The sequence below is a fragment of the Podarcis filfolensis genome (assembly GCF_964270895.1).
Source record: "Podarcis filfolensis genome assembly, chromosome: 13".
Taxonomy (NCBI): domain Eukaryota; kingdom Metazoa; phylum Chordata; class Lepidosauria; order Squamata; family Lacertidae; genus Podarcis; species Podarcis filfolensis.
In genome coordinates, this window is record NC_139615.1 from 12619293 (window position 1) to 12641632 (window position 22340).

Sequence of the window (22340 nt, forward strand, 5' to 3'; positions counted from 1 at the left end):
AAAGAGGTCTAAGTTGGTTGTACAAAACTCAGACCACATGGCTTAAACAATATATGTACAAATGATTTATACACAAATGTATCGGCTGGGTGAGGACTGCAGGGCCTGCTCCCTTCCAGGGCCTTTTCCAACTGGCCCAGGGGGCGTGGCCCAGGCCCTCTCTCCCAGCTATAAAGGGACTCCTGCTGCGGGGAAGCCTCGGACCATCGGCTGGGTGAGGACTGCAGGGCCTGCTCCCTTCCAGGGCCTTTTCCAACTGGCCCAGGGGGCGTGGCCCAGGCCCTCTCTCCCAGCTATAAAGGGACTCCTGCTGCAGGGAAGCCTTGGACCATCGGCTGGGTGAGGACTGCAGGGCCTGCTCCCTTCCAGGGCCTTTTCCAACTGGCCCAGGGGGTGTGGCCCAGGCCCTCTCTCCCAGCTATAAAGGGACTCCTGCTGCAGTGAGGCCTCGGACCATCGGCTGGGTGAGGACTGCAGGGCCTGCTCCATTCTAGGGCCTTTTCCAACTAGCCCAGGGGGCGTGGCCCAGGCCCTTTTTGGAACAAACTTTTTGGGAAGGGTGGGAAGTGTTCTGCCATTGCTTCCCTGTTCCAGGGGGTTAATGTGCTTTAAAATGTCCTCAAGCAGTCGGTGGCAATTTAAATTTTTATTTCTTTTTTTCCTTTCTTCCTTTGTTGGGGGTGGGTGGGATGGATATTTGGTTGGGGATTAATTTTATTATAATTGTTCTGTTCTTTTTTTGTTGTTGTTTTATTGGTTCTGTATAGTTTGCGTTTTGTTTTTAAGGGGCGGGATCAGGGCTGCCTGGGAGTGGGGCCCCAGCCAACACGATGGCTGGGACAAGTTCCACAGGGGGGGAAGCACTGGGACATCCGATCTCGGTGATCATGGGCAGGAGGCGGAGTTACGCTAAGACCAGACCATGTCATTACCGAGGAGGCAGGTTTAGTCGTTGTTTGAAGACTATCCCTGCCTCCGGGTCTGGCCTTGACCGGATGGATACTGGAATCAACAGGGGAAACCTACATGACCTGAAGGTGTTGCTGTGTAATGCCAGGTCAATGATGAATAAAACCACTGCCATCCACGACCTGATTGTGGATGGAGGATTTGACCTGGCATGTGTGACAGAGACCTGGTTGGAGGAAGCAGATGGGCCTGTCCTTGCCGCTGCTTGCCCACCAGGTTTCTCTTACGCACAGCAACCCAGGTCATGTGGGCGGGGAGGGGGGGTTGCAGTGATTTTTAGGAAGTCACTAGCTTGCACCAGGCGTCCTACTGGGAAGATCCAGTTTTCTGAGTGCATGTGCTGGAAGTTGGGCAATAGGGGCAGTACAGGATTCCTTTTGGTGTACCGGCCTCCCCGCTGCACCAAGGATTCCCTGTCTGAGCTGCTTCAGGTCGTGGCGGATTTTCTCCTGGAGACACCTAGTTTGGTTGTCCTAGGGGATTTTAACATCCATGCCGACACGACCTTACAAGGGGCCGCTCGGGACTTCGTGGAAAGCATGGCCTCCATGGGGCTGTCCCTGAATAAGTTTGGCCCAACTCATAGTCATGGAGATGCCTTAGACCTGGTGTTCACCTCTAGTGACGTGGGTGATCTGACACTAAGTAAAAGTGAAACAAAAGAAGTGCCATGGTCAGATCACTTCCTGGTGCAACTGGACTTCTCCGCAACCCTTCCCCTCTGCAGGGAGGTGGGACCAATTTGGATGGTCCGCCCCCGCCACTTAATGGATCCAAATGGTTTCCAGAGAGTGGTAGGGGATGCTTTATCCCATGTTGATGGCCTTTCAGCTGATTCCCTGGTGGCCCGCTGGAATGCGGAGTTAACCAGGGCTATCGACTGTCTGGCTCCGAAGCGCCCTCTCCGATTGCATGGAGCCCGGACAGCCCCGTGGTTTTCTTTGGAGCTGAGGGCGATGAAACAATCGCTGAGACGGCTAGAGCGTCGGTGGCAAAAAACTCACTCCGAATCTGACCGGACACAGGTTAGAGCTCAACTTCGAGCCTACCAAGTGGCGATAGCGACGGCGAAGAAGACTTTCTTCACCGCCTCTATTGCATCTGCAGAAAATAGTAGCAGGAGACTCTTTCAGGTGGTTCGCAATTTAACGGAACCACCTTTACCACCGGGGCCTTGTAAAGACCCCAAGATCTCCTGCAACGATTTTGCAAAGTTTTTTGCAGATAAAATCACTCATATTCGGAAGGAGCTAGACACCACCGTGGGAGCAGGGCTGGGGCGGGAGAGTGCTAGAGCTCTGTCTGGTCAAGTTGCATGGAATCAATTTCAATCCGTTACCCCCGAGGATGTGGACAGGCTGCTTGGACGCGTGAAACCAACCACCTGTCTCCTTGATCCTTGCCCATCCTGGCTAATAAAAGCAAGCCGGGAAGGGCTGGGCGATGGGCTCTGCGGGGTGGTGAATGCTTCCCTCTGTGAGGGAACATTCCCAGATCCGCTGAAAGAGGCGGTCATTAAACCGCTTCTTAAAAAACCATCTTTAGACCCGGCCAGTATGGCCAACTATCGCCCAGTCTCAAATCTTCCATTCTTGGGCAAGGTGATTGAGCGCGTGGTTGCTGAACAACTCCAGGCACGCCTGGAGGATGCGGACCATTTGGATCCCTTCCAATCAGGATTCAGGCCTCATCATGGGACTGAAACTGCCTTGGTCGCGCTGGTTGATGATCTCCGGCGAGCTAGGGACAAAGGTGAGAGTTGTTTCCTAGTTCTGCTGGATCTCTCAGCGGCCTTTGATACAATCGACCATAACATCCTTCTGGACCGTCTAGAGGGGCTGGGAGCTGGGGGCACTGTTATGCAGTGGTTTCGCTCCTTCCTCCTGGGCCGTGTTCAGAAAGTGGTGGTGGGGGATGAGTGCTCAGACCCCTGGGCCCTCACTTGTGGGGTGCCTCAGGGTTCCGTCCTCTCCCCCATGCTTTTTAACATCTATATGAAGCCACTGGGAGAGATCATCAGGGGGTTTGGACTGGGTGTCCATCAATATGCAGATGATACCCAGCTCTACCTCTCTTTCAAATCAGAACCAGTGAAGGCGGTGAAGGTCCTGTGTGAGTGCCTGGAGGCAGTTGGAGGATGGATGGCAGCTAATGGATTGAGGTTGAATCCTGACAAGACAGAAGTACTGTTTTTGGGGGACAGGGGGCGGGCTGGTGTGGAGGACTCCCTGGTCCTGAATAGGGTAACTGTGCCCCTGAAGGACCAGGTGCGCAGCCTGGGAGTCATTTTGGACTCACAGCTGTCCATGGAGGCGCAGGTCAATTCTGTGTCCAGGGCAGCTGTCTACCAACTCCACCTGGTACGCAGGCTGAGACCCTACCTGCCCGCGGACTGTCTCGCCAGAGTGGTGCATGCTCTGGTTATCTCCCGCTTGGACTACTGCAATGCGCTCTACGTGGGGCTACCTTTGAAGGTGACTCGGAAACTACAACTAATCCAGAATGCGGCAGCTAGACTGGTGACTGGGGGCGGCCGCCGAGACCACATAACACCGGTCTTGAAAGACCTACATTGGCTCCCAGTACGTTTCCGAGCACAATTCAAAGTGCTGGTGTTGACCTTTAAAGCCCTAAACGGCCTCGGCCCAGTATACCTGAAGGAGCGTCTCCACCCCCATCGTTCTGCCCGGATGCTGAGGTCCAGCGCCGAGGGCCTTCTGGCGGTTCCCTCATTGCGAGAAGCAAAGCTACAGGGAACCAGGCAGAGGGCCTTCTCGGTAGTGGCGCCTGCCCTGTGGAACGCCCTCCCATCGGATGTCAAAGCGATAAATAACTACCTGACATTCAGAAGACATCTTAAGGCAGCCCTGTTCAGGGAAGTTTTTAATCTGTGATATTTTAGTGTATTTTTGGTTTTCTATGGAAGCCGCCCAGAGTGGCTGGGGAAACCCAGCCAGATGGGCGGGGTACAAATAATAAATTATTATTATTATTATAAATGATTAAAAATCACTCACCACTTTGAAACCTAAGTTTTAATGCCCATGTTTTCAGACTGCTGTATGGAAAAGCACATGAATCTGACCGTTGAAGCATTTGTAAGCAAACCATGTGTAACTTAACAAATGTGTGGACTCTTTCTATGCTGAGGGAAGATGGGAACTTTGGGAGCAACTTAAAATGGGACATTTTAAAAGTCTAACAGCCTATATTGCCACATTTTACTTTGCTGCATATCTTGTGATTTTAAATCTCTGTTGGGGTTCTCTAACCAACGAGTACTTGCCCGAAACCTAGATGACTGAGGAATACAGAGAGATAAAACACAAGCTGAACAACTCTGTATGCAGTTTACAAAAATTCATTAACAGTAATAAATGTCATTTCAGCACCTTCTAAAACATGGAATTTTAAATGATATCTCCAATGCCAAAATAATAATGACATATGCAACTAAATAACTCAAACCCAAACAGTCCAAATACTTCTAAAATAAGTCTGTAAGAACAACTCTACATGTGTATACTTGTGCTGGTGCTATCCAGATGGAACTCCAACAATGGTATTAAAATTGTTGTGTGATTCACCTCATGTTCAACATATTGGTAATTACCATAGAATTTTCTGGATACTGCCGGTAATGTAGCTATCATCAGCAGTAGCCATTGATAGCCTTGTCATCCAGGATTTTTTCTAATGCATTTAAGGCATTCAAAGTGGTGGCCATCCCTTGTACTAGCAAAATTATAATCATCATCAAACCTTTATTGGGATCACTTACAAACATTCAGAATAAATAGGTCAATGCGATCTCGTCACCATTTCAACATTACAGTCATTTACCAAAGGGAAGAAGAGGCAAGCAATCCATTTCACCTCTGTGGGACTCCAGCAAGGGCAGGGTCCTGTAGCATACTTTGGTGGCAGAAAATCAAATAGAGGAACTTGGCTACTGTCTTGGTGAGCTGCTGGTCTCTCCCCAGTAATAAGAAGCATATAACCTCTGTCTCTGGTTTCCATGTTGGGATACATAGGTGGTCTAAGAATTGCTGGCGGAGAAGTAGCAAAATCTATTGGTCAATTGGTTGCTGTGTAAAGAAGCACTTCCTTTCCTGATTGACTGGATAAGCCCAAGTTCTACAATTACAAGAGGAGAAAAAAATGCACCCTATACACTTTCTCCACATCATGTATAAATGCAACAGGAACAGTAAAATAAACAACTGACAATTTACTGCTCTGTTGTGAAAATCAAAATCAGTTCCTAGAGGTGGCTGCCTCAAGCTGCCTAACAGTAGGGCCATCAATGAGTGGAAACCTGCCCAGAAAGCCTTGCTAACAGATTTCCAAGGGCAGCCTTCATCTCCTTGTTCTTCAAAGCATAGATAGTTGGGTTCAGCAAGGGGGTGACAGACATGTAGAAGACAGAGAGCACTTTATCAATCATGAACCGGGCATATGGGCGCAGGTAAATAAACATAATGGGCCCAAAGTACATGGTGACCACAATGAGATGAGAGGTACATGTGGAAGCAGCCTTGGTGCTCCTTTCAGATGCCCCCCGAGAGCGGATTGTGTAGAGAATGAATCCGTAGGAGAGAAGTAAGCCAACAAAAGTCACCAGTGACATAATGCCACTGTTGGTGATCATCATGACTTCCAGGGGGTAGGTGTCAGTGCAGGCCAACATGATGATCAAGGGGAGGTCACAGAAGAAACTGTCCACCTGATTAGGCCCACAGAAAGGTGCATTAATGATAAAACCCAATTGCACAGTGGCATGTAGGAGCCCACCAGCCCAGGAGGCTAGCACAAGCCCCATGCAATGCCACCGGCTCATAAGTGAGGTATAACGGAGAGGATGGGCGATGGCCACATACCGGTCATAGGCCATGGCTATCAGCAGGAGCATCTCACTGCCTGCAAAGAGATGGAGAAAGAAGATTTGTGCCATGCAGCCATGGAAGGAAATGGCATGGTGTTCAGAAAGAAAATCAAAGAGATTTGGGGTGGAAAAGGAAGACATGCAAAGGTCCAGGAAAGCCAGGTTACCCAGAAGAAAGAACATGGGTGAGTCTGAAAGGTGGTGATCCTTGAAAATTGCTGAGAGGATAAGGATGTTGGTGAATAATGTAGCCATGTAGAGGAGAAGGAATAAAACAAATAAGAAGATTTGGACTTCCCAGGTTTCAGAGAGGCCCAGCAGGAGGAACTCAGTCACCATTGTCTGGTTTGTTGACATTCCTTACAGTACTTGCGTATCACTGTGAAAATTAGGAAGGGAGAAAGGAGACAACAATGAGATACTTCCATCGCAGTCTTCAGTTAAATCAGCAAAGGGTGTGCCTTTGTATCATCTGACATTATTCTTGACTGAGTCCTGGGATTCCTAGCCTAGTGCTTCATGCATTATCACAGGAACATATGTAGGTGACTTATAATGAGTCAGACCATCACTTCATCTAGCTCACTATTGTCTTCACAAGGGATGGGGAACCTGTAGCTCTTCAGATGTTGGTGTTATTCACCTCACATCATCATCCCAAAAACTGAGCATGCTGGCTGGAGCTGATGGGAGTTGGAGTCCCGCCCCCTGAGAGGCCTACCTTTTAAGATGAGAGCAAGCTGCCTTATTTCAAGTCAGATCATTGGTCCATTTAACTCAGTATAGTCTGTAGTAACTTGCAGTAGTACTTCAAGGTTTTTGACAAAGGAAGAATGCTGGAGATTGAACCTTGAACTTTCTGCAGCTGAGCTACAACCCTTCATCTTATCAGCTCATCTAAAATACACTGCCCTTGTGTCCATAGTTTCATGCATACACCACAATTCCCTAATTACCCATCTTCCTAAGAAGCAGACCACTTTCCCAAAAAACTGTGTAAACAGAGGGAACTCGCTGGAACTCAGTTCTGGCACCTCTCAGGTGTGTTCCAGAACAATGACAATGGGTGTCATTGCCATTCTAAGAGAAAGAGTGAGTTCATGGTGAATTCCAGCACCTCTTTTTCTAGAAAAATAGCACTGCCTGGAGCACAATCCCTTTGGGTTCTTTAGATCTGGTGCAGCAAAGATTAGGGGATATTCTAAGAAGAAGTTACCATTCAGAGAAAACTGTGGAGAAGAAAGCATAAGCTGCATGGTGCCCTTCACAGCTCTTTACTTAGTGGCAGCTCCACCACCAGGGTGTGTGGCAGTGACTACATGTTAGGATTTTAGTTGTCACCCTCCACCTCTTTTTTAAGGAAATGTGAGCTGGTGAGCTGAAGCCCTGGTCTTTCTCTTCCTCACCCATTCCATGGTTCCTTGCACATGAAGTGTAAGTAGAGTTACAACAATCACCCTGTTCTCACAGTGGCCAACCAGATTCCTGCGGGAAACCTGTAAGCAGAACCTGAGCACAAGAGCACTCTCCCCTGTTGTGGCTTCCGGCAACTAGTATGAAGAAGCATATTGACTCTGACCATGGAGGCAGACCGTAGCCATCATGACTTGCAGCCTCTGATAGCCCTGTCCTCCATGAATGCATTGAATGCTCTTTTAAAGCCATCCAAACTGGAGGCCATCATTGCCTCCAGAAGTACTTTATTTCATCTGTTTCCCCTTTCAGCTTCATTGGTGCTTCCCTATTTTATTTGTGGCACTTCTGTTAACCTTGGGGTTCCATTGAGGATGCTGATACACTCTTCTTCCTCAGCAGCCCTCTTTAGGCTACAGCCCTGTTGGTGCCAAGATCACTGTTAGACAGCATTATAGATATTACAACCATTGTGTTCTGCTGTGCAAAGTAAGAAGAACTAGCTAGGCAGGTCATACCCTAGGAGTTATTGTCTCAGAATATTGTAATATTCAGTAAGAATAGAATAGACTAGAAGAGATGAGAAGAGAAGAGAAGAGAATAAAACTTATATTCACACACACACACACACACACACACACACACACACGTATCTCAATGACTTCTATCCATGACACCATGTTCAGAGGCAGAAACAAACTGGCAGAATCATTAACAGGTTCAGATGCATTATCATGTCTTATTTTGTTATTCTCTTACAAAGGAGCATCTTGTTAGGCACTGTTGGAAAACGGAGTCCTCATCTAGATGGTCACCTTTTCCAATGTTTCTCTAAATGTTAATTTTCACATTATCTTTGAGTTTTCATACATTGCAAAAGGCACTTTCAGACCTACACTAGAATATGGCACAAACTTTAGTGCTAATTTCTATGTTATTTGCTGCCAGGGGAAAAATAAATCATTGGAAATAGTATTGAAATAAGTGGTAAACCTAGGCTATATTTCTCTATAATTTTGGAAGTGGATTTTGCATCACGTGAAAGCTCAAATGTAATGTAAAAAACAACAGTTAGGGAACTGTTGGGAAAGTGGAATAAACATGCAGATACAAGCCACAGTCTGATCTGGAATGGTAGCTCTGATTTCTTAAGATCTTATATTTTATTTTGCAGGGAGCACCAGTTCCCTAACCTCAGGATTCCAACAACATGCCGGGCCCAAACCATTATTGATCAGGCTGTGCCCATATAACTGAGTGCTTTGCCTTCTGACGGCACCTATGGGAAACCCACAAAAAGGACATGAATGTATTAAGCCCTCTCCCGCTGCTGTTCCCCAGGAATCAGAGGCATGTCACCCCAGTACTCAATGTAATATATATTCTCCAGTCTTCTAGATGAATGAGTATGTCGTAACAATGCTGACCAGTTCCCACATTGTCCCATATTCCATCAGTAATTCAACCACCAAAAGGCATGTGGGGTGCTGGAGGTGGAAATGAGAAGTTTAGGTGACAGAAACTGCTGAAGAGCTCCTTGAAGGAGTCTGCAATGTGTCATTCTTCCCAAAGGCACTTGCCTTTGGACAAATCTAACACCCCCTCAAATGGTCTATATCACCCACCTGCAAATCCCAGCAGAGATTCTTTGAAGTTTTCTGGAGCAACTTCTTCTGTTCAGCTCAGCCTCAGCATGGAGCTGTTTGATTCAGTTTCGTCTTCTGCCTATGAGTGGTGTGAGGATGAGTTATCTATGTGGATGTGATCTCTGCTTGAAAGGCAGGCTAAAGAGCAAATCAAGAGACAGTGGTATGTGTGTGTAATTAATTGCTCATTCCCCCCCCCCGGGGGGCTGCTTTAGTTGGTGCCTTATCTGTTCTTACAGAGCGGGGGGGGGGGAGTAATACTTTTGTCACTAAAGCAAGATTTACGCAGCTGCCCTCAAGGATGCATTGTGCATTGGTTTGACTTCAGGTCTGGTTTTCTGGGTAGATGGTAAGAGATAAAAAGGGGGGATAAATAGGGGTGTGATTTTCTTTCCCTGTCCCAAATGTGTGTGATTCTACCACCTATCCCAATGGAATGATATCCACCTCTAATTAGGGAGCTTCTTTTTCATCAATGCTAATGCCCCTATAGGAACACCATCAATTTCTATATCCTTGAGTGTTGACCACTGGTTTCACTTACTTGATGACATTGATTTGTCTTGAGAGACAATGGAAGAGTGTGACATCTGGGCTAAAGTCAATCAATCAGAGGCATTGTGTGGTACAGAGCTCGGGGGTGGCTTCTCTGGCCCCAGATTTCTGAGGGGGTGCATCCCAGTGGCCCTACAACAGGCTCCCTTGCCAAGGCTCCCTTTCAGAACCACAGGGAGATGAGCTGTGCATGGGCTGGGCCTTCAGGTCTGTGCTGGCACTGCTTCCCCCTCATGGCTGGTGATGGGAGGCCTCCCACTTGACATCCACAAAGACTCCTGGCTCTTCCACTTCTGCACCGGCAAGATCACTCAAGAAGACATGTTAAATTCTTCTCACCCATTCTCTTTCCTCTTCCTCTCTTTCCTCCCCTCCCTCCAATCCCACCATTGTCTCTTTCTTGTTTCAGTTTGATCACTGCCTTCCTGGTCACAATCCCCTCTCAGTAGACAACAAGATCAGCAATAAGATTTTTGTTTATACTTTCCCCCTTCTATTTTATTTTTTTGTTGCAAAATTGTACACATATAAATAATAAAACATGACATGACTGACAAAAAAATGGGTAGGTAAAAAATAAATTATGGTGCAGGTAAAAAATAAATTATAGTACATAATGACGACGTGATTACAGTAAACCAGTGCAATGGATTTTTCAATAAATCAATTTGGTAAACACAGAACAATAGGAGTGAGCTAAGGAGTATTGCCTGCACCACCAAGTTATGTCTCTGCTCCTTCACAGGGAGAGTAACCCCCCCCCCAAAGGAAGCAGTCTCCCATCCATCCTGTCTAGGGAACCACCTACTAACAGTACCTCTGTCTTATCTGGATTGAGGTTCAGCTTACTGGCTCTCATCCAGTCTATTACCAAAGCCAGACACTGATCTAGCACATCAACTGCCACACCTGTAGATGTAAAGGAGAATAGAATATTTATTAAAACGTCAATAAATACTGATTGGATTAAAAACAATATTCAGGACCTTCTGATAAGATGATGCCTTGGCATAGTAAATAAGGGGTGTGCTGGTCTTTCCGGTATCCTGGTCCCCAAGCTGCATAGGTCTTTGCGTACCAGTGGCTGGTCAAGTTATTTTGGTAGCTGAGGTAGAAAATCAAATAAATCCTAGGGTGGCACACAGCACCCCATTTGACCTGAGGCTACCCAGAGAACATCTGGTCTACATCCAGGCGCAAATCAGTTTAGGGGTGGGTGGAGCTAATGTTGAATGAGGTTTCTTAAAAAGACTTTTAAAAACTTAGCTTCCCCACCCATCAGCTGTGTGCTGTGTAAGGAAGCACTTCATTTTCAGCTCCACTGTATGAGCCCGGGTTCTAGACTAAGGAGAAAAAACTTCTCTCTAACTGCTTTCTCCACCCCATGTATAAATGCAAGAAGATCAGAAAATTAAATTTGTTGCTCTTTCGTGACACCCAAATTCAATTTCAAGAATTGCCTTCTGCTGCCTAGTGGTAGGTTCATCCCTAAGTGGAGACCTGTCCAGAAATATTTGCCAACAGACTGCCAATGACAGCCTTCATCTCTTTGTTTTTTAATGCATAGATACTTGGGTTCTCCACACTGTGAGCAGTAAATTAAATAACTATTGATTTTGCCTCTTTTGTGACAACCAAAATAAGCTGCCCGAGGTGGCCATCTCATGCTGACTAATGATAGGGCTGGCCTTGAGTGGAAACCTTCCCAGAAAGCCTTGCCAGCAGGCTTCCCATAGCAACCTTCATCTCCTTGTTCTTCAAAGCATAGATAGTTGGGTTCAGCAAGGGGGTGAAACAGGTGTAGAAGATGCAGAGCACTTTATCAGCCATTAATTGACTGTATGGCTGCAGGTAAATAAAAATACAGGGCCCAAAGTACATGGTGACCACAATGAGGTGAGAGGTACATGTGGAAGCAGTCTTTGTGGTCCTTTTAGAGTGGGGCATGGAGCAGATGGTATGAATAATAAATCCATACGAGAGAAGCAGAGCAACGAAAGACACCAGTGACAAAATGCCACTGTTGGTGACCATCATGACCTCCAGTGGGTAGGTGTCAGTGCAGGCCAACTTGATGACAAAGGGGAGGTCACAGAAGAAATTGTGCACAAGATTGGGCCCACAGAAAGGTGCCTTAATTGTAAAAACCAATTGCACAGTGGTGTGGAGGAGCCCACCAGTCCAGCAGGCTAGCACAAGCCCCATGCAATGCCGCCGATTCATGAGTGTGGCATAATGGAGAGGATGGGAAATGGCCACATACCGGTCAATTGCCATGGCTACTAGCAGGAGCATCTCACTGCCTCCAAAGAGATGAAGAAAAAAGATTTGTGCCATGCAGCCATGGAAGGAAATGACATGGTGTTGGGCAAGGAAATCAAAAAGAGATCTTGGAGTGGCAAAGGAGGACAGGCAGAGGTCCAGGAAAGCCAAATGAGCCAGGAGAAAGAACATGGGTGAGTCTGAAAGATGGAGACATCTGAAAATAGCTGAGAGGGTGAGAATGTTGATGAAGAAAGTAGCCATATAGAGGAGGAGGAAGAAGACAAAGAAGACCAATTGGACCTCCCAAGTTTCAGAGAGGCCCAGCAGGACAAACTCAGTCACCATTGTCTGGTTTCCCCATGCCATTGTCTTCTTGCAAATCACTGTAAAAACTGGAAAGGGAGAAAAAGGTGGTAATGAGATACTTCCATTATAGCCTTAGCAAAGAGTATAGCTATGTGTCAGCTGCCATTACAGTGGTACCTCGGGTTAAGAACCTAATTTGTTCTGGAGGTCCGTTCTTAACCTGAAACTGTTCTTAACCTGAGGTACCACTTTAGCTAATGGGGCCTCCTGTTGCCACCGTGCCACTGCCACGCAATTTCTGTTCTCATCCTGAAGTAAAGTTCTTAACCTGAAGTACTATTTCTGGGTTAGCGGAGTCTGTAACCTGAAGCGTCTGTAACCTGAAGTGTCTGTAATCTGAGGTACCACTGTATTCTTGACTAGGTCCTGGGACCCCAATCCTAATTGTTCATACATTAGTCATAGGAAGAGTCCATTCCTCTATCCAACTCAGTATTATCTGCACCAGGAGTTGAGAACCTGTGGCCCTACAGAGTCCAGCTCCTTGCCCGTGACCATTGTCCAAGCTAGCTGGGGCTGATGGGAGTGGGAGCTCAACAGATATTTGAAGGGCTGTAGTGCACACACACACCTCTTTTAGGGAAACAGCAAGCTGCCTTATATTGAGTCAGACTATTAGTTCATATAGCTCAGTATAGTTTACACTGACTGGCAGTGGTTTTTCAGAGTTTTAGAGGATAAAATTCACACTCCTACTTGGACTGAACCTGGGACCTTCTAAATGGAAAGCAGATGCTCTACTAGTGGGCTATGAGCCTTCCCCATCAATGCAGCTCCTCTAAAATATATTGTCCTTCTTCAACACACACACACACACACACACACACACACACACACACACCATCTTTCCAACTATCTATCTTCCTAACAAGCAGACCACTTTCCAAAATACAATCTAAATTTGTGGAATATCTGAAGAACTACCCATTTGGGTACTCCAGTTCTGCTGCAGAAGGAGATTCCAAGGAGAAATTACCACAGAGAAGAGCCCATGGAGAAGAAATAAGTAGCTGCCTTGTGCCCTTACACAGTGGTTTCATTTAGCATCAGCTCCACCGGCAGGGTGTTTGACTGAGACTGCATCACAGGACTGTGCACACACACAAAGGTGGATATGATAGATCCATTGTCTATCTTCATTACTGAAGTGTATCCACTTCTTTTTTGTTGTGCAAAGACTTAACTTAATATTGTGTGTTGCTCTGATTGAATTATTAATAGGCCAGATGCATTAGCTTCCCCTATTTTGTGATTCCTTTCCAAAGTAACATCTGGTTAGTCACCATAAGAAGACAGAGTGCTCAGCTTGATGTCACAAGCTGAAATCACACTACAGTTTATTCCATTTTCCCATTTCGCGAACTGTTAATTTCTGCATTCACATGATGCAAATATCACTTCCAGAACTATAGTGCCATTTAGTCCTAGTTTCCATGTTATTCCTTTCCAGAAAAAAAATAAAATCATTTGCAACTAATATGGAAATGAGCATTAAATATTCACTATATTCCTCTATAGTTCTTGAAGTGGCTTTTATGTCATATGAAAGCTCTACTTACATGCAGAAATTAACAGAGAAACATCAGGAAAATTGAATAAACTGCCATGGGTATGTAGCTGCTGTCTGATGTAGAATGACAGTTCTAATTTCTCAAATGTAACACAAGTGCAGTAGACCTCTCCCACAGCTGTTCCCCAGGATTTAGAGGCCAATCATATCAGAAACTGGGTATAGTATGTAGTCTTCAGTGTTCTGGGTGGACAATTACACGATAATAATGCTGACCAGTCCTCACACTACTCAGCAATCTATCCACCAAAAGGCATTTGAAGTGCTGGAGTTAGAGAATGGGAAAGAGAAGATTAGTTGATGGAAATGGCTCGAGAGCTCCTTGGAGATGTTTGCAATATGTCATTCTTCCCATTGTTTCGCACCTGAATTCTGGAAAAATGCAATACATCCTCAAGTGGTTTCTCACCCACCTCCAAAATCCAACAGAAATTCCTTGAGGTTGCTACAGCAACTTCTTCTGTCCTGATCAGCATGGAGCTGCTTGATCCAGTTCCTTCTTCTGCCTGTGACTGGTGTGGGGATGACAATATCTATGTGGATGATATATCTGCTTGACTGCATTTGTTGGTGTGTTATCTGCTCCAATGGTGCTAGAGAAGAAAACAATACTTTGTCACTAAGGGATGTGATACACAACTGTCCTCAGGGGTGCATTGCTTATTGGTTTGACTTCTCATTTGGTTTCTTGGGTAGGTGGCAAGGGATCAAAAACAGGGTAATCTCCAAACTGTGCATGTGCACTCAACCAATTGAATGATCTCCAATTCTATTAATCTTCAAAGAAGGAAGGAAGGTTGTATATGATATTAATATTATCAAGACATTTTGTGGCTATATCATTACCCAGGTGCTCAGCTAATCTGGCAACCCTGTTACATATGTTGCTAGGAACATGCATGTACCCATGTACCCAAAACACAGACCTCTGAGTGGTAGATCAAATGTTCACTGCTCTGAAAATGTGCCTAGCCTTAAACCATTTGGTCTATGGGGCTATGGGGAAATGGGGAATCATTGTTGCCCTTCCATTAAATCTATATCAACAAATACTGGACCACTACATTTAAATGATTCCATGTTCTGCCTCCAGAATCTTACCTTGAAGATCTATGTAGACCAGAGTTTTGTTTACCCAAGAGTATGGTTATTTTTGAAGGAGATAAAAAGGTGTAATTCCAGATCCACACATTTTACACAGTCCAGGCATCTATAAGCCATTTGACTTTCCAATGCCATTTTGATGCTTTGTAATAATATGCCAATTTATCTTTATCCTTAATGGGGACTCTGGCTACATACACACTATACCTTTAAAGTACATTCAAAGCACATTGTTTCCCACAAATAATTTGGGGCACTGTTACTCCTCACAGTTATAGCTCTCAGTAAAGCCTCTCCTCCTCCCGGAGGGGAGGGGTTGTGATCTGGAGCCATTCCCGCACTTCGCAGGGGGCGTTCTGGCCCCTGCTTGCCATCATTGCTGCTTCGCCACGCTTCCCGGTCAGTCTTCCAATCGGAGGGAAGCTCGGGGGTGGGGTTTAGCCACTCAAATGCAGCCACAGCAGCTCTTTCCCCTCATTGCGCTGCCAGGTTTCAACGGGTCACCCACCCACCCACCCTTCCCTTTAGTTCATCGCTTCGTGCTTGACCTTACTATGGACCTCTGGTTGGTCGCCTTGGTTGCCCAAGGGGCCTGGTAGGAATTTTTACCCAATTGGCACCGGCCACTTGGTTTTTCGCCTACCTCACAGCAAATCGTCACAACTTTCTGGTATTGGCGGTTAGGCATTGGAATATGTTGTTGGTGTATGGAAGGGCAGGGTGTGGCCATCGCCTACCCCTTCACTTTATGGGTATTCCGTTAAAGGAATCCGGCGGTCGTGGATCCTGTCTGATGCCCTGCTGGTGGCTGGGGGACATGGCACGACCCCCGGTGACATCAGGGGAGAGCTTACAGTTGTATTTGCATCAACAGGCTCCCCCTACTGGTGGTTAACCCTTGTTAGACTCACCCCACCCTGAGGGGGTGGAATCAAGCTCTGCTGTTTATCCAATGCCTAAGCCAATACCTCCCACATGCTGTAATCAATAAAGTTGTGGCCTTTTCTAGCCCATTAACCTAATATACTGTGTCCTTGTGTCTTTCTTATCTCCAAGCCGGGGGGGGGGGTGTTCCTCGAATCACAACCTATCCCCTGTTCTACAGGGCCCATTATTCATTGAGGGGAGAAATGTGCTTTAAATGTACTTTTAAAAAATACATGGTGCACATATCCTCAGTGACCAGCTTGTAACTGTTATGGAAAAATTAATGAAATATCAATTTTACCAGTAAAAATTCCCTGAGCTGAAAACAGATAGCAATACAACAGCCATGTTTAACCCCTAGTGAGCATCGAGACTCCTCCAGCCACATAGCAGGAAATCCTTCCCGAGCTTCCTCTCTGGTTTAACAAGTATTGATAACTATCCCCCAGACTTGCCCAAAGAGCAGCTAACTATGTATGAATGAAACAGGTTCTTGATAATGGATTCTGGAGTCAATGTATTCAATATTTCAAAGGGTATCTCAAACTGGTTTGGAAAAGGCAAATAGCAGGCATTGCAGGCATCTTGATTAACAGACTCGTAAATATGGTGGAGAAACATGAACTCTGAGCATGACCTGATTTTTCTGCCATTTAAAGCTGCCATTTGGGGGGTAGCTTTTCTGTTACAAGGGTGGGTACTATCTGAGGGTTAAAAAATTATAACATGCTTTTGTTCTGGGCTCTTCATCTCCTTGCATGAACAGGGGGAGGCTGCTTGCAAACAGAACAATAATGATCCACAGCTTGCCTTGCTGTCTTTGTTTTCTCATTGTTTTTATCGCTGACTAACATAGCTGAAGTGCACTGCAACACCCCTGCCTTGTGGCAAAACTGTGGGCCCAAGATCTTGCTTGTATCACACCTCTGTGGCAACATGGGCTTACGCATGAGTTAACACATAATGTATGTGTGATCAGGGATGTGTGAGTGAGGACAAAATGCTTTTGATTGTTGAAGATCTAGCCCTGAAACCTGAGAAAATAATAACTAACATCTGAACACTGTGAGGAAGGAAAGAAAAAAGAACTAATTCCTTATTCTTCCTCTGGGGTAAAGGGCAGTGAAAAGGGTCACATTCTTTTCCTCTTTGGGAAGAACAAAATACTTCCCTGCTCATCTAAAGGCCTTGGCACACAGACACTGGAAGCTGCCATAGTAAGAGCTCCAGAGACTCAAGGCAGAGACACCCCAGCTTTCAGTCTTAAGGGAGCTCATTAAAAAGTTTGCATTGTGCATCAGAGAGAGAGAGAGAGAGAGAGTGCAGGTGACCTCTGGGATGGGAGTGGAAATGGTGAAGCAGTAGGCCTTGATCTGGGCGCTAGTCCAACAACCATTTATCCAAGGAATAAGGCAGAAGAGCGTGTCCATGGAGAAAAATTTACAACCATTTTTACACTGTTTCAACTAGCCATTTCCCCTTTCCACTCAAAAAGGAATTTAGAATCCCTTGGCTGGTGAACATGCTCAGTACTTATTCAACAGGGTTTATTTTTTTTTGGGGGGGGGGGCTGCCTTCCCCTAAGGCTATTTTGCATTTTATAGTTGTACTTTTGCAAACGTGGCAGTTCTCCCAGCCTGATGATGATGATGTAAAAACTAGAATTAAATTTGAATGCAAAGCTCACATTTCTTCAGGTGTAAAGTACATACTGTAGCTTCCTGGGAGCTCTAGTTCCACCTCACAGATCTACAGTTCCTATCATCCATAACAAACTACAGTTCTCAGGATTCTTTGGGAGAAGTCATGTGCTGTAGATGTGTGCTGAATGTGCTTTAAATGTATGGTCTGAATCTATCTACTCAGTTAGGATTCCAATGTGTCCTCTTTTTCCAGACCATGTCCTCTTTTTTAGAGGTAAAGTTTCTGTCCAGATGGATTTTTTAAATTTGCAAAAATGTCTTTGGCTATAATTTCTGGATGAGACATAGACTTAACTGGTGCCTGAAGACTTGCTTTCCTCTTCTCTCCTCCTGCCCCCCTCAGCAATGTATCACAGCTTCTATAGCCAACATATAGCAGAGGTATTTAAAATAAGAGTTGTTCTAGAGTCCTCTTCTTTGCTCTTCAAAATATGTACTGTTAATTTACTGTCGTGTCTGGAATTCACTAAGCAAAGGGTGTGTAAGAAATCTAATGAATAATGATTAAGTGCAAGGAAGCATAAGAATAAAAGCAAGTATTGCAATGCTATGCCATAGTTATCTTTCACTTGTCTGGAAATTTTGAATTTTTTTCAGCAGTTTCCACATAGCAACTTTGATCTCCCTGTTCCTCAGTGTGTAGATCATGGGGTTCATCACAGGGAAGATCACAGTGTGGAAAAAGGCCACCACCTTGTCAAACGGGTGGTCCTGGAAAGGATGACAATAGATATAGATAGCTGGGCCAAACATAATGAAGATAATGATGATGTGGGTCATGCATGTAGAGGAGGCTTTGTTCTTCCCTTGGCTTGAGCCCTTCCTCACCTTGACAAGGAGGGCCACATATGAAATGAGGAGGAGGATGAAACATCCAGTAGTGACCAGACCACTGTTAACAAACATGACAAACTCTAATGTATTAGTGTTGGTGCAAGCCAGCTTGATGATCTGGGTTATGTCACAAAAGAAGTTGTCCAACTCATTGGGGCCACAAAAAGGCAGTGGGGCAATGAGAATGACCTGGATCATGGAGTGTATGAAACCTGCAGCCCATGCACACACCAGCATAGCCCAGCAAACCACCCTGGTCACCACAGTGACATAGTGCATTGGGTGGCAGATGGCCACATAGCGATCCACAGCCATGGAAATAAGGAGAATGGTCTCTGCCCCACCGAGGAAATGAATGAAAAAAAGCTGAGCCATGCAGTCTCTGTAGGAGATGGTTCTGCAGCCAGCCAAGAAGTTGGCTATGATCTTCGGAGTTGTGACACAGCTGTAGCAGATGTCCATGAAGGCCAGGTTGGCCAAGAAGAAAAACATGGGGGATCCCAAATGGGGGTCATGCCTAATTGTCATAATGATGAGGACATTTCCAGGTAGGATGATGGCATAGAAGAGCAGGAGTAGGGTACAGAGAAACAGTTGCACCAACCAGATCTCTGATATTTCCTGGAGAACAAACTCGACCACTACTGTATGAGTTCCATTTTCCATCCTTGCAGATTATAGCCTTGAAGTGGAACAGTGATGAAGACATTAAATAGAAAACAATCACAGAATTCCCTCCCCCTCACTTGTATCCATTCCTCTACATGCAGCCAGTTAGTACGCTGGCCAGGAAAAGATGAACCTTCTAAGCTGTGTCTGGATCAACTCAATTTTGCACAGAGAAGTGTAGATGGTGTGGTACATCTCTGTGGGATGTCATTTATATAAAAGGAAGGGGTGAGTTGGCAGATAAGGAGACCTGTACAATCTGTTTTAGAACTTCCAAAATCTTATGCTTCTTATAACTCTAGAACATATTTAAAAAATGGAGAGAGTTTGGATCATTAGATCAGGGTTAGGGAACCTGTGGTCCTCCATATGTTGTTAGTCTGCAACTTCCATCAGCCATTTTGTTAGTGAAGGACAGGAGTTGTAGTTCAGAAACATCAGGAAGAGCAAAGGTTAGCTAATGTGGGGTCCATAAACTATATGCTCTTTTCCTCTATTCTCCTCTCTGCAAATGAGCCCTCACCTTCCTCAAAGCTCCATCATAAGTGCTCTTAATTCTTAAACCTGATCATGTTTGTGTATTGTCAAACAACACTATTTATATGAATCAGCAAGTGATGGCAGCAAGACACTAGTAACACAGACAAAAACATAAATTAACATAGACAAAACCACAAAGTTGCCACCCACTTCAAACGTTCCCACTTCCTCTCAAGGTCTAGATGTGGTAATGAAAGAGTGTGTTCCTTGGCCTTACTCACAGGTACTCCAGTGGTGCGGTTGATTATTCTTTTGTGTGCTCCACCCAGGTGCAAAAGTTGAGAGTGTTGCAAGTTATACCATTCCAGCAAGTGCCAGCAAGAAGCGCTGATCAATTCCCCCCAAAATTGGGTGTGTTGCAGTACTCCAAGCAGCAGGGAGCAGGAAAAAGGCTCATGTCGATCCATTTGGTCTCTGCAGCTTTAGCTCATAAATACAGCAGGTCAGGATCACTCTTGTGTGATTCCAGCACCCATGTGTGATTCCTGTCCACAGAAATGGCAAAGCAAGAGGCAAGCTCTTAGTGGAATTCAAACCTTCTTAGTAGTGATTTCAGCCAGAAACAAGTGTGTTATTTCAGTCAATAGGAACTACAGCACAAGGATCTCTATGGCATAACTTAGCAAATCTAGCATTTGAAACAAGGACAGTTCAGCTCTTAGACACCCTGCATCAATACAACCTAACAACAGCCAATGGGCTCCTCATTATAAGGGAAGAAAATGATCCCTAGTTTCCTTCCTGATCAGATCTTCACTCTTGTATGCTTATGCTCTGGGTAACCTAGAAATGGATAGATCTGTTGATTTTTCTTTCTCTGATGCTTATTTCACCAGTATTAAATTCATTCCCCCAATTTCCACACCAGTATGTGAACTCTCCTTAAAAAAAGTACATTGTACACATTTTTCTATGTATTTCTCCCACTTTTCATATTTATGCAAGTATCCCCCCCCCAATATCTATGCTTTCTTTTGTTTAAAAACGAGGTGCCAATACTCATATACTGTATGGGTGAAAGTGTTGTGGGTGCTTGTCCAGAAAGTCCTTGTCCAGAAGGGAATGTGCCTGTCAGTGGCGTAGCGTGGGTTGTCAGCACCCGGGGCAAGGCAAGTAATTTGCGCCCCCTAACCCGTGGATTTGCGCCCCCTAACCCGTGGATTTGCCCTAACCCCAGATGTTGTGCCCGGTGCGGCCGGCCCCCCCTGCACCCCCCACGCTACGCCACTGGTGCCTGTTCCTTGAAGGGCTACAGTGGCAGAAAGAATGGAGCAAAAAAAATAATAATCAGTTTACCTCATTCCTCCGCCAGTGGCCCAACCTACTTTCCTTCCTCTTTAGTTGTGACTAGTGAGAAGGAGGGAGAAGGGGACGACAGAGGACGAGATGGTTGGATAGTGTTCTTGAAGCTACCAGCATGAGTTTGACCAAACTGGGGGAGCCAGGGGAAGACAGGAGTGCCTGGCGTGCTCTGGTCCATGGGGTCACGAAGAGTCAGACACTACTAAACGACTAAACAACAACAAGTGAGAAGGAGAAGAAGGGGTAAGAAGAGCTGCAGAAGACCAAGGATAAGGAAAGGGCTGTAGAATTGAGAGAAAGCTGCCTCTTACCAGTCCCCAATTGCCCTCCCTAATTTTCTAGCAGTCCTTGAGGCACCACTAGGCTCCCTCATCCATCTCCATGGCTATATGGCTTCTGGCCCTAGGAGAGCCAAAAGTGGGGAGAAGAAGTTGCCTATTCAAGGACATCCAGGGCCCTTAGGAGCAGCTCCTTCCATTGCCTCCCAAGGACATTATTAAAAAGTTAGCATCAAGAACTTTATTAAAAAGTCAGCTTTGGAGCTTCAGCTGCCAGGACTTCAAAGTACAATGCAGGGAAGTTTGGAAGTCCTATAAATTATCAGTTTTTGGAGGTTCGGAAGTAGCATGGGGTTGTTTAAAGCAGGGATTTCAAACAGCTTGTGCTGCCCTTTGAATCTTCAGGCAATATGCTGACAAAGCAGACCCCCAACAGGATTGAACCCCACTGTTCCACCCATCAGGTGATGTCACCCAATTACATCAGATGATGGACAGGTGGGTGTGGTTTGCAGAATATGGCCTCATGAGTCATCTTGGACTCCCGGGAGGGGCAAGACTGACCCATGGGACAGAGGTTTCCTACCCCTGAGTTAACATTTGCTCAACAACACTAGATACTGAATAATCCCTGGCTTTGCTGACATGATTGTGATAGCATTTTATCCGAACAATCTCTTCCTTTGGTAGACATGATTGTTGCATTACTGTTAATTTCTCTCATCTACTTTTGATCAGCTTACTGCAACCAGGGCCAGATTTTGGTTTGATGAGACCCTAAGCTACTGAAGGTAATGGGGCCCTTTATATGTCTAGCTGTCCTTTATCAACAACAAATTGTTGCTGTTTTTTGTGTGCTGAATACATGCTATATGGTAATTTATGGACCTAATAGGTCCATACACAACACAAAACACTTTTCCTCTATGTAGGTTTTATTTTATTTGTTTTTTATCTTATATTTTGGAAATGTACATCCAGTTTTTTTTCCTTTACATTTTTTGAGGGCCCTAAGAGAGTGGGACCCTAAGCTATAGCTTGTTTAGCTTATACGTAAATCCGGCACTGACTGCAACTGTTAGCTGGATTGTCACTCTTTGACTCCTGCCTTTCTTGATGACTCTGCTTTTGCTTGATGGGCTCTGAAATCCTGTCAGGCCTGCCCTGGATTCTTATCAGCAGTGAATAAATTTGCTCTTTTCCACGTTGACAGAATGCCAGTTATTAACTGGCACTGCAACATGTTCATGTAGAATCAGAAGAATCTTTATTTGCATCAGCCACTAGCCAAAGCATTAAAATAAAATGTACTGA

The 22340-nt window shown here is 45.4% G+C and overlaps 2 protein-coding genes across 2 annotated transcripts; both read right to left on the reverse strand.

The window, feature by feature from the left end:
- Nucleotides 1–5272: 5272 nt before the first annotated feature.
- Nucleotides 5273–11922, reverse strand: LOC310748545 (olfactory receptor 4K14-like; the record flags this gene model as incomplete). Its single annotated transcript, XM_083584396.1, has 2 exons — nt 5273–5775; nt 11646–11922. The coding sequence occupies 2 exons, from the start codon at nt 11920–11922 to the stop codon at nt 5273–5275; spliced, it is 780 nt and encodes a 259-aa protein (XP_083440522.1).
- Nucleotides 11923–17961: 6039 nt separating this feature from the next.
- On the reverse strand, nt 17962–18903 carry LOC310747228 (olfactory receptor 4N2-like; the record flags this gene model as incomplete). Its single annotated transcript, XM_083581566.1, has 1 exon — nt 17962–18903. The coding sequence occupies one exon, from the start codon at nt 18901–18903 to the stop codon at nt 17962–17964; it is 942 nt and encodes a 313-aa protein (XP_083437692.1).
- Between the last annotated feature and the right edge of the window lie 3437 nt (nt 18904–22340).